Source organism: Schistocerca serialis, chromosome 1, assembly GCF_023864345.2.
Source record: "Schistocerca serialis cubense isolate TAMUIC-IGC-003099 chromosome 1, iqSchSeri2.2, whole genome shotgun sequence".
Classification (NCBI taxonomy): domain Eukaryota; kingdom Metazoa; phylum Arthropoda; class Insecta; order Orthoptera; family Acrididae; genus Schistocerca; species Schistocerca serialis.
Window position 1 is genome coordinate 229704807 of NC_064638.1, and position 12899 is coordinate 229717705.

At 40.1% G+C, this 12899-nt stretch overlaps 1 protein-coding gene across 2 annotated transcripts in view; it reads left to right on the forward strand.

Annotated features, from left to right (window-relative positions):
• The window catches only part of LOC126466493 (alpha-mannosidase 2), a 201713-nt gene that overhangs the window by 131670 nt on the left and 57144 nt on the right, over window positions 1-12899 (forward strand). For both annotated transcript variants that reach the window (XR_007585984.1, XM_050096391.1), the window contains exon 12: window positions 6509-6581. Coding sequence is in view for 1 of the 2 variants with exons in the window: in XM_050096391.1 (XP_049952348.1) it covers window positions 6509-6581 (73 nt within the window). In the remaining variant the exon portion in view is untranslated. The remainder of the gene's footprint in view (window positions 1-6508; window positions 6582-12899) is intronic.

A 12899-nucleotide genomic window follows, 5' to 3' on the forward strand; every position in this document is an offset into this window, starting at 1 on the left:
GTTACAGAGATGCTTCGAGACCGTGAGTGGAAGTTCCTGGAGAGAAGGATACGTTCTTGTCGAGGAACACTTCTGAGGAAGTTTAGGGAACTGGCATTTGAATCTGACTGCAGAACGATTATGATGCCCATGCATTTTGTGTAAGGACTATGAAGATAAGATACGAGAAATTAGGGCTCCTAAAGAACCACATAGACAGTCTTTTTTCCTTGCTCTATTTGCAAGTGGAACAGGATAGGAAATAGCTAATAGTGGTATAGGGCACCCTTTGCCATGCACCGTGTGGTGGCTTGCAGAATATGTATGTATACATAGATGTGGATGTAGTTATAAAAGGCGTAGCCAATGGATTCATATTACAGCTCCCTGTTCTGCAAACACTAGTATCTTCACAGATGAGATCTAGTTTCCCATAATCTGTGATCTCACATTATTTCCTACTTGCACCTTCATGTGCTGCCTATTGTGCAAATCATCATCTTCATGCATTGGTGAGTGTGATCTATAAATAGGTTCTTTCTGTCTGCTAGTCTAGCTATTATTTGCTGTTACATTGTGCCTGCGTCTTGTTCCCCTTCCATGATTGTTTTGGAACATGCCCAATCTGTTTACATTTACCTTCTGATGGTTTTTTATGTTTTCCTGGGGCAGAAAATTATTGTTTGCTTTCTTCTCTTCCTGCAGCATTTATGTCCTTTACATATAATTAATATAAACTTATTAGTATAATCTCTGGGAGCAGCAATAATTTTGTTATGCCCATTCATCAGCTACTGTCCATCCAAACCCGTAAGAATGCTCTGGCTCCAGTATATTCGTTATATATGACAACTTTGTAACCCACTTTAAAGAAATATTGTTACACTTTCATTCTTGGACTGAACGTTTCTTTTGTCCTGGAGGTGTTTTGTAATTTCTTCTGTTTTCTTCTGACCCCAAATTAATTTTTTTTAAATGCATCCTTAAATTTTGCTAATTTTGCGTACTGCTGAGTAGTTGTTACACCCCACTTTCTAGTTTCTCCCAAAAATTTTGATGTAATAAAACTGATTGTTTGCTAACAGCCCATAATTTCGGCAAAACATTTTCAAAATCATTCAAAAATTCCTTTTTATGCACATTTATGGATGGATAAAAACGTAAAAACTGCCTGTTTGTAATATAATCGACTTCATGTGATTCAGTAACAAGAATACATTCAACACTGTTCGTACCTATTCTCATGTTATTCTCTTCCTTAGGCAATGTATTGTCATGCTCATGCAGTCTACTTTGTACTGTCTCATCTTGGTTAGTCAGCAGGTCTACATTAGATTCTACAGGGTGTCCGAAAAGTCTTTCCCTGATTACATAAATTTATAACTCAGGCTAGAAGTAAGATACAAATAGGAAACCGGTGTCTAATTGTTTACAAACTATCAAAGTTTTTTCACACATCAGTAAACTTCCACATGAGCACCCTTGGTAGCATGTAGCACATCTAGGCGATATTCAGTTTCCGTCCACACATTAGCCAACATGATGGGTCAACGGTTTGGCCTCCACGCTCTCCTGACATAACCCCATTTTTATGGGGTTATGTCAAGGACGAGGTCTACCGAACAAGTGTACCAGATCTTGAAACCCTGCGGCAACGGATAACCACAGTTGTTGAATCGATCCCTCCAGTGATGTTGGCTAATGTGTGGACGGAAATTGAATATCGCCTAGATGTGCTATGTGCTACCAAAGGTGCTCATGTGGAAGTTTACTGATGTGTGAAAAAAACTTTGATAGTTTGTAAACAATTAGACACCAGTTTCATATTTGTATCTTACTTCTAGCCTGAGTTATCAATTTATGTAATCAGGGAAAGACTTTTCGGACACCCTGTACTACTTCCACACGATCAGCTTTGTTTTTTACAGATTTCAAATTTTCTTCATTTTTAGCAGAAATTTTGCTAACCAAATTTTCATTTTCACAAACATATTCAACAGCAGCAACTTTCTGCTCAACTTAGTGTACATTCTGTGTTAGCTGATCTACACTCTTTACTTCCATTAGTTATCTTTTTAATTACCCCTGTTAATTCACTTTTCATACTCATTTTTTCTCAATTTGGGAAACTCTTTCCACAGTTGTAGTGTTAAACAATTACAAATCAGATTACTGGTGCTCTGTTTTTTCATTAATTTCAAATTTGCACATTTTAAACTCACCTGCCAAACTACTGGCTCTACCAGATTATTGTTTAAACTCACTAGATTGTTGTTTAAGTTCACTAGACAGTCTTTTGTTTGCTCATGTCTTTTTTTCAACTCCTTACTGATCCATAGATATTTCTCATTACTAAAACATCAATGATGCAGATCTCTCTTGCAAACATTCTGGTTAACTTTTCTTCTGTACAACTCCCTATTCGCTTTGTTTTACAGGCAGTAAATCAAATTTGGCATCTGTTCCCATTATTTCCTGTTCATTTACACCAGCCTGATTAATATTAGCAGAATCAGAAGAAATTAAAATCATGCAACTGCTCATTGTCAGAATTGGCAATGTCTCCCAAAGTTGCATTTATTGCAACATTCCATTCCAGTTCCACTTTACAGTTGGAGGTAACAACTGAAACATCATTATTTTCTAATTCCCTTGTTTGTCTTTGTCGGAAGTGCTTGCTTGCCTGGCACTCTCACTAAACTTGACCACATCCCTTTTTTCATAACTACAGAACAGTCACTCTCTTCCATCAAGACAAGTCTTTTAATACCAGCCAATACCAAACCAAAAAATAACTTGCCTTCAGTTGTTTACCATATCCACTGCATGTCATCTCTGCACATCCAACCTACACCTACTGCAAAAAATAACTTGCCTTCAGTTGTTTACCATATCCACTGCATGTCATCTCTGCACATCCAACCTACACCTACTGCTATGCCAGTTACCAAGTCCTCATCTACTGCAGTCACCATCAACAGTGGTCTGCTGCACCAGTCATTAACTGCAAAATATGCTGCCTCCTTGTCCAGTTCTGTGCTGCCTCCTCTGTTATGTAGATGATATCTGCCATCCACTTCCCATCATAGTGATCCAGTGTTTGCTACATTGGTCTTCTTTTCTCACTTTTTATTCACTGTATCATGTCTTTTGCTCAGTATGCTACATTGCCCTTCTTCAGAATTACTCTTGGTCGCAGTTTTAACTTACTACAGCTTTTCAGTACCCCATGTCTGTTATTTTTTACCAACTGCATTATCAACTCTTCTTTAGATGAGTTTATTAAATACTGTAATTAGTTTAGGAAAATCCAGTAATAATGCATTAATCCCTTCTTTGCAAAACAGAACTACTGGAGGACATTTCTCATTTTTCCAATGCTGTAAGCTAGTGCATTTGAAATCACATATTTCCCCATTGTATATGACTCACTCGTACAATCCAGATACATTGTCCCCACAGTCTCGTAATACCCTCAGTTATTCACAATTATAAGAGTCTGCTGAAAAGTAATGCCTCTGAATTTTTTATGTGAAAACTCTAAATGATTTTTAAATAAAACAAATTTCATTAACATTTTACACCTTTATTCTTCATGTCTACTTATTTGTTTCTCAATACAGTCAGCCTGGCAATGAACACAATTTTTTCAGCGAAAGACCAGTTTGTCAATACTGTCACTGTAAAGTCTTTGACTTTGTTGTCAGAGTCACAACCTCAACTCTGTGTGTGAACTTGTTCATCGCTATCAAATTGAAGTTCTCAAAGGTGTTCTTTAAGTTTTGGAAACTTGAAAATCAGATGAGGCCACATTTGGACTGTATGGAGGATGATATGAGACAGTGAGTCCAAGAGGTTTGGATGTTGCAGTGTTCTTGTGTGGTCTGCCATTGTCATGCTGAAGAAGAAGGTGGTTTATGTGTGGACAACCTCTTTGAATTGATGGTTTTAGTTTTTTTGGAGGATTTCAGCACGGTGTATCTCATGCATTGACGTATTTGCATTATACACCACCATGTTGTACACTACAATTCAAAGCCCTGTAGCAGCAGAAGGTTGCAAATTGCATCAGCGAAGTGGGAAAATTGACTGTGTAATGTGCATGACTTGTAGTATCTCAACTGATATTGAGAACAGAATTTAAAAAATTCAGAGCCCTCGGACAGAAATTCATAAGCAGCATACACCTCATAGTTATACCTTTACTGACTCAATAATAAATCAAAGGCAATCAATATTATTTACTACACAGGTATGCCAAAGAAACTAGTATAGGCATACACATTGAAATACAGAGATATGCAAACAGGTGGAATACAGCACTGCAGTCAGCAATGCCTGTATAAGACAACATGTTTCTGGCACAGTTGTTAGATTGGTTACTGCCGCTACAATGGCAGATTATCGAGATTTAAGTGAGTTGAAACGTGGTGTTATAGTCAGCGCATGAGCGAGGGGACACAGAATTTCCAAGGTAGCAATGAGGTGGGGATTTTCCTGTATGATCATTCCACGAGTGTACCGTGAATATCAGGAATTTGGTAAAATGTCAAATCTCTGACATCGCTACAGCTGCAAAAATATCCTGCGAAAACGTGACCACTGACAACTGAAGAGAATTGTTCAGAGTGACAGGAGTGCAACCCTTCTACAAACTGCCGCAGATTTCAATGCCAGGCCATCAACAAGTGTCAGTGTACGAACCATTCAATGAAACATCATCGAAATGGGATTTCGGAGCCAAAGGCGTGCTCGTGTACTCTTGATGTCTGCACAACACAAAGCTTTACGCCTCCTCAGGGCCTGTAAATGCTGACATTGGACTGTTGATGACTGGAAACATGTTGCCTGATCGGATGAGTCTCTTATCAGATTGTATCGAGCAGATTGACATGTACGGATATGGAGACAACCACATGAATTCATGGACCATCCATGTCAGCAGGGAACTGTTCAAGCTTGCGAAGGCTCTATAATGGTGTGAAGCATGTGCAGTTGGAGTGATATGGGACCCCTGATATGTCTAGATATGACTCGTGACAGATGACACGTACATAGGCATTCTATCTGATCACCTGCATCCATTCATGTCCGTAGTGCATTCCGTCAGACTTCGGAAATTCCAGCAGGACAATGTGACACCCTACACATCCAGAATTGTTACAGAGTGGCTCCAGAAACACTCTTCTGAGTTTAAATGCTTCCGCTGGCCAGCAAACTCCCCAGACACAAATATTATTGAGCATATGTGGGAATTCTTGCAGTGTGCTGTTCAGAAGAGATCTCCACCCCCTCATACTCTTATGGATTTATGGACAGCTGTGCAGGATTCATGGTGTCAGTTCCCTCCAGCAGTACTTCAGACATTAGTTGAATCCATGCCATGTCATGTTGTGGCATTTCTGTGTGCTCGCGGGGGCGCCACACGATATTAGGCAGGTATACCAGTTTCCTTGGCTCTTCGATGTATGAAGTATAAGGTTAATGACCAACAAACATTCTTATATAAAATCAAATAATTTACAGAAAACCATTTTTCGTTGTTGCTGAGAAGCTAGTGATACCATCAGATTTCTTTATGAATGGCTAGGCAAAACATACTTACGTACTTGATGGGAAGTTGCTAATTTCATGTAAGGTTTAAATTTTAATGAGTTACAAGTATTAGACATATATTTACACTGCTGTTAGCTATTTACATGGGGAAATATTATATAAAGTTTGTTCCATTTAGTACATGGCAAATGTTGTATTTGATTTTACAATAGCTTAAGTAATATTTAGTTACCTATACAGAGCGAGACTCCTTGGCAAGAGCTGCATGCTGTCAGATAGCTGACTCACATGAATGAACATCTGCCACAGAGAAGCCATGACACACCATTATTATGAATCTAACTTAAGACTTATTCTATATGAGTGATGCATTGTGCTATAGCAAAAGTTTGTTATTATACCTGTATTTATAATTTAGGCTTTTGACATTATTACAGATAAGAAGCCAAGGCCTTCTGGTAAATCGTGTCATTTCCCATTTACAGGACAAATGTTGCATTGTCTTCAAAAATGTGTAATTCTGTTCTGATGTTTGACAGAAATACTTGTCTGTGGCATAAGAGAAAAGCTTTTTGGTGTTTAATGCTGTCATTCAATAGAATTTAAGCTGAAGACGGCTTCTCCATAATTTTGTGGTACCTATTTGTGCAGAACTTCAAAATGTGCTGTACTCTCAACAATTGTTATGTCTTTAAAAAATATCGAGGGCTTCCTTTGTTTTAAATGAAATGACAGCATGCTGACCACTGTTTCATAGAACTCTATGACAACATTCAAAAACTAGTCATAAATGGTTGGAAAAGTTCACACTGTAAAAGAGATTTTATGCTTCGCTATGTAGTTGTAAATGTGAAGTTCGTAGTGCAAGTGTAAATTTTAGTGTGAATAGACATAGTTTAAGTTTTCTGATTATCTGTGATTTTTGTCAGCTGCACATGTGTGCTACACATCTCTAATAAACTATCTCATACAGGATGCATGATGCTATTACTGGGCTGCAACATGTAATTCAACAGTCTGCACATTATCTTCTATCTCCACAACAGGTAAGAAGTAGTAGCAGTATTTTTATGTGTCAGTTACGTTGTGTTCTGATATAATTTTAAAATTTTATTTTTATTATTTTTTTAATGAAATTTTAAACCATTTAATGGAATTCACTTGTAAATCATACAAAGAGATAGATGGGCTCGCCAATACTTAGCTTAGCTCAGTACATTTGACAGTCACACGAGACTCATGAAAATAAATAACATCTAGCTGTTTGAAACTTGTTCCATCATCAGAGAAGAGAGAGGAGGGGGAAAAACTCATACATATACATCTATATGCATGTGACACACACACACACACACACACACACGCACACACACACACACACACACACACACACACACAGGGGATCAAAGAGGAGACAGCAATAGAAATTAACACAGGTTGTGTCTAGGGGTGTGGCTGAACTTAATCATTATTATATTATTTTTTTTGCTTTCTCTGAACCTCACCTGTGTCTTTGTCAAATCTTCATATATACCTCTCATGTATCCATTCTGTATCATAATCTTATACCACAGTACTTACATTCCTTCCTCAAACATGCCTTCACCATAGCCGGACTGCAGTCCACATACTTTTTCTCCAGTCCTGCCTGACCCTTGGAATTGCCCCAGAGACTACCTTTAAAAGTTCGTATCTCTGTGGATGCAACCCTTCTTTCCACCAGTCTCTCCTTGTCCAAAAGCTTCAGTCATTAGCAATTACCCACCTTATCCTTTAATTATATATTGTTTCATGCAACCAGCATGCCTAACAACTCCTATCTCTTTTCAAAATCACCAGCTCATTTAACACACTCAGGAACATCATTCTAGAAGGTAGCTGTAAACTTGAGCTTAATGCCACACACCACCCAAAAAATACTGTTCACCATGCTTGTCCAACGCCAAAAAAGTGGTGTCCCTGCCCACATCCCCCCCCCCCCCCCCACCCCCCTCCCCCCGCTTCCCAAATAGCCAACAAATCCAGTCTGGCATCCTTACTTGGAATTCCAATCACAGCACATGTTCCACCCAGATGCAGCCACAACTATAACTATGCTCAAATGCCACACAATACCAGTTCCAATTCAGTTCTAATCCTCTCACCAAGGTTCCTCCCTGCTCCTGAGACATGTGCCCTGTCAAAAGGCTTAACCTTTAGTCACACACCTAAATTCAGTGACACTACCATGGTCAAAGATCTCCTCCCTTTACTGGAAAACCCAACTGAAAATATCATTCCACCACCAAGTCACAACCCCCAAGTTGCAGAGCCAGCATTGACCCTTGCATGGAACAATTCTGACCAATGGCCCAAAGTGACCTTCCTCCTCTCCCCAAAAATTATACCTTGCTGCTGTATCAGGAATTCCTGTCATCCAATATTGCCTCCTAGTCTTTCTTGTAGAGCACCCCAACAACTTTCAACATCAGTCTAGCTGAAACCCGTGCCATTTGGAAGCTGAGTGCAGACCGTTCTGTCATCTTCCCAGTGGGTAAAGGCTCCACAACTGTGGTACTTGTCCATGGGGAGTATGAGTCAGAGGGATTGAATAAATTGTGACACCTCAACCTACAAAGCTGTTCCACATGACCCCATCCCCTCCATTCAGGCAGAACTGCAGAAAGTATTAAAAACTGTAGGTCCCTTACAAGGTCTCACAACTGCCTCCACAGACCTACTGAACCCAACTGAGCCACATACCCCTGCTTGCTACATAGTACCCTAAATCAACAAAGAAAACCATCCACTCTGTCCCATAGTAGCAAACTTCAAAGCTTCAGCGGAAAGGATCTCAGCTCTGGTTGACCAGCACTTCCAACCTGTCAACAGCAACCTTCCAGTCAACAGCAACTTTCTATCCTACATCAAATCTACTCCACACCTATCCTGCCTGAACCTTCCTGATCACAATGTATACTACATTTCTCCACACAAACATGTACCATACTCATGGTCTCTTTGCTGTTGAGCACTACCTCTCCCAGAACCCACTCGAAAGCCTCCCAAAAACCTTGTTCCTTCTCACTTGCTGACTTTATTCTCGCCCATAATTACCGAGCGAGGTGGCGCAGTGGTTAGCACACTGGACTCGCATTCAGGAGGACGACGGTTCAATCCCACGTCCGGCCATCCTGATTTAGGTTTTCCGTGATTTCCCTAGATCACTCCAGGCAAATGCCGCGATGGTTCCTTTGGAAGGGCACAGCCAACTTCCTTCCCCATCCTTCCGTAATCCGAGCTTGTGCTCCGTCTCTAATGACCTCGTTGTCGACGGGACGTTGAACACCAATATCCTCCTCCTCCTCACCCATAATTAGTTCATTTTTGAGGGCCAGAACTACAAACAAATCCCAAGCACAGCAATGGGAACAAGGACAGTCCCATCCAATGCCAGCCTTTCCACGGGCCACATGGAAGAGGCGTTTCTCAAGACCCAGCATCTGCACCCCCTGTTTAGGTATAGGTTTTTCTTGATGACATCATTTTGGACTCTTGGTGAAGCAGAACTTCTTAACTTCATTCAAAATCTCAACTCAGACAAACTGTCCACCTGGGGGTTCCCAACACCTCATAATGGAGCATGTCCTCCAGCATAACTGGGGTCCTAGGCACATGCTACATTGCACAAGTCATTTAGATTGTTCCACCCAACACCAGTCCCTCAGAACTGCGCAGATGGGAACTTTCACTACAAAACATTCTTTCAACCTGCCAACTCCCTGGACTCAGCCTATATTAACCTCTACTCCTGTCACTTCTTTGATCCTCCACTCTTTATTTTTGCACACTGAGCAGCACTGTGTGTGTGTGTGTGTGTGTGTGTGTGTGTGTGTGTGTGTGTGTGGCCTGTTTCACTCTGCATTTTCTCCTTTTAATCAATCACTCTGCATTTTACATCATTTTTTATTTGTTATCTTTTTCTTCATAGTTAGTATCATTAATCTTATTCATCTCACATATACCTCTTTAATTCTCAGTCTATCTTCTTTTTTCTTTGAAGCTGACATAGTATCTATGATGCACTGTCTTTGACTTCCGTTTGGTACCCTTACTCCAGCTATGCTTACCTCACCCTTGTTACTTCATAATCTAAATTGTGAGTGACCTGCATCCACTTACCCTTTTTTCACCCATTTTTCCCCACTCCTTTCTCCTCGGTATTGAAGGAACAAGTTCTCGAAAACTAGACTTTATTTATTTTCATCAGTTCTGTGTGACCGTCAGCTGTACTGATCTAAGGTAAGTTCTGGGCACCCCGTCTGTGTCTTTGTATATTTTTGACATTTCTGTATGAGATTCTCCTTTTAATCAATCACTCTTAATTTAATTCATCAAAAGTATTAACAGAGTAGTAAATTTTCCTTCTTATTTTACATTATCTCTCGCAGCAGCTGTGGACAATTTGTAATCCATGAGTACACAGTACATCTTATTTACAGTACTTTATATATGTGTGAATTTCATTCACAGAATGTATGTGTGAACTGATATAACACTTTCATCTAGAGATTCCAATGTTGAAGCAAATATTTTCAATTACACACACAAATTAGAATATGTTCTTATGATACTCACTTATAAAATGTGCCTCAATCTTTACATGCTGTAGCCTTAAAAGACTTGTATGTATATTTTTCTTCTGCCTTTTATGTATGAAATGTTGAAATGTAACAATCTGAAGAAGTGTTCTCTCTCTCTCTCTCTCTCTCTCTCTCTCTCTCTCTCTCTCTCTCTCTCTCCCTCCCCTCCCCTCCCCTCCCCTCCCCTCCCCTTTCTCCCTCCCCTCCCCTTCCCCTTCCCTTTCCCCTTCCCCTTCCCCTTCTTCCCTTCCCCTTCCCCCCTCCCCTTCCCCTTTCCTCCCTCTCCCCCCCTCTCTTTTGAGACCTACATTTTATCACCAGAAAATTATTTATCAGTAATGGTGACTTCATAATGTTTTCTCACTCAGTACATCAAAAAATGCAAAATGACAGCTTCCCAACTTTATTTGCAGTGGCATGCGTATGTGAATACTTGACGTGTGATAGTCACCTTGGTTACAGAGAGCAGCAGTACAATGGACTGCAGGGTCACACTGTGTGGGTTGCTAAACACAGTGCAGAGGAAGACTGTACACACAGCAGCCTGTGGTGCTCCTGTTAGTCAGAATTGTCATTTGATGATGAGATGGATGAGTAAAATTGTGCGTGGCATGTGATTTGTAGAAGATGAAGCAGCGTCAAACTCGTATCAATGATCCAGAGTCCTGGAATTTTCTTATAGAACTGCTGATTGCTGACAAGGGGCTGTTTGCATTTGCATTTCTAGAGTTTGCCATGGATAGCATTCTTTACTCCTGATGATCATTATCTTGCCCTCTGTGGATGACGATGCCATCCATTACTTAGGGGAAGGGATAGGGAAGAGGTGAGGGGAGTACAGCATTTCATTATTGTTGCATGAGAAAGGCAGTAGATCATGCTCCAGCAATACCAAATCCCTTACCATACAGGGTAAGTGCAGGTATGGCTGGAAACTATCCCAGCACTGTGGTGGATGGGATCTTCAGATTCCAGGACAAAATGTGTCATATAACATTTTGATGTTTGGAAGTCCAGAGTGTATCCTGCATCACTCAAGAATCATCTCCTCTGGAACATGGGAAAAACAGCTCTGCTGAGTTGAGTACTGTTGGTTTGGGTTACAGATTGTATAGTGGATGTCCTATCTTGAAAGCATTGTTTGATGGTTGTGGTTATTCCTCCTAGAACTTGGAAACAATGATTGATTCATACAGAACAGGAAAAATGGCACTTATCAGGGAACTGGAGTGCCCTAAGAAGTGTGATAGTACCACTCTTGTCCTCTATACACATAATTGATCTTATGGGTAGTGTGAACAATAATCTGTGAGTGTGTGCTGACGGTGCTGTAGTGTATGGGAAACTGTGGTCATTGAATGTAGGAGGATACAAGATGACTTGGATAAGATCTCTATTTGGTGTGATGAATAGCAATGTGCTGTAAATGTGGAAACATTTAAGTTTATGCAGAGGAGTAGGAAAACAATCTTGTAATATTTGAATACAGAATTAGTGGTGTGCTGCTTTATAAAGTCACATTGATTAAATGTGTAGATGTAACTTTGCAAACCAATAGGAAATGGGATGAGAACATATGATTGGCTGTAGAGAAGGCAAAGGGTCGACTTCCATTTATTGGGAGAATTTATGAAAGAGTAGTTCATCTATAAAGGACACTGCATACAGAACACTTATGCTACCTATTCTTGAGTACCCCTTGAGTGTGTGGGATCCCCACCATGTTGGTTTAAAGGAAAATATTGAAATAATTCAAAGGCATGCTGTCATATCTATTACTGGTTGGTTCGGTGAACATGGGAGTAATAAGGAAATACTCCATGAACTTAAATGGGAATCCCTAGAAGGAAGAAACTACTCTTTTTGCAGAACATTATTGAAACAGATAAGAGAAATCGCAGATGTGATAGACTGCAGAACGATACTACTGGCCCCCAGCATACATCTTGTTGACACTCGTTGTTTTCCTTGCTCCATTTGTGAGTGGAACAGAAAAAGGAAAGACAAATAATGGTCCAAGAAGCCCTCCGCAGTGCAACATATGGTGGCTTACAGAGTGTGCATGTAGGTGTAGATCTACATCCACACCTTCTCCATCAGTCATGGTACAATAATGGGACAATAGCATGTAGGTAAAGATTAGTAAGCAACAATTTACATATAAATTTGATTTTAGATAGTTACAATATGTCAAACCATGCATTTCTTATGTTTTATTTTTTAAGAACAAGTTATGTCGTGTACTGGAAGATGCCTTGCTTAGTGCTAGGTAACATGTGAGTTAGGATGTTCCTTATTTGTCAACTAAGCTGCAGTTTCTAGTTTACACTAGTTCAGATGTATGTGTATTGTCAAGGGCACTCTCATACCAGTGACATTGCAGCAGCTTTAATTACATGGTAGCAAACCGTTAACTTGCAACACATTCTTTATTACACAGAACATATGGATGCATGGAAATCACTAGGTAGTTCAAGTTCCAGTCCATGCTGGTCACTGTACGTTATACAACCCACCAAGAAAATAATCCAGATAGTCTAGGGTCCATCCAGTCCATCAATAATCCATGAAACAGAAATCCAACGTAGTCCGGTCGAAGTCCAGTAAACAGCCAGGTCACAAAAGTATGGTGTAAGGAAGGTAGAGACTTAAGCACAGCATGGTTCGAAATATTCGGCAGAGGCCCAGTGGCATGTTTAGTTGTCATTAATAGTGGATATCACAGGGTGTCAATGTCACTGT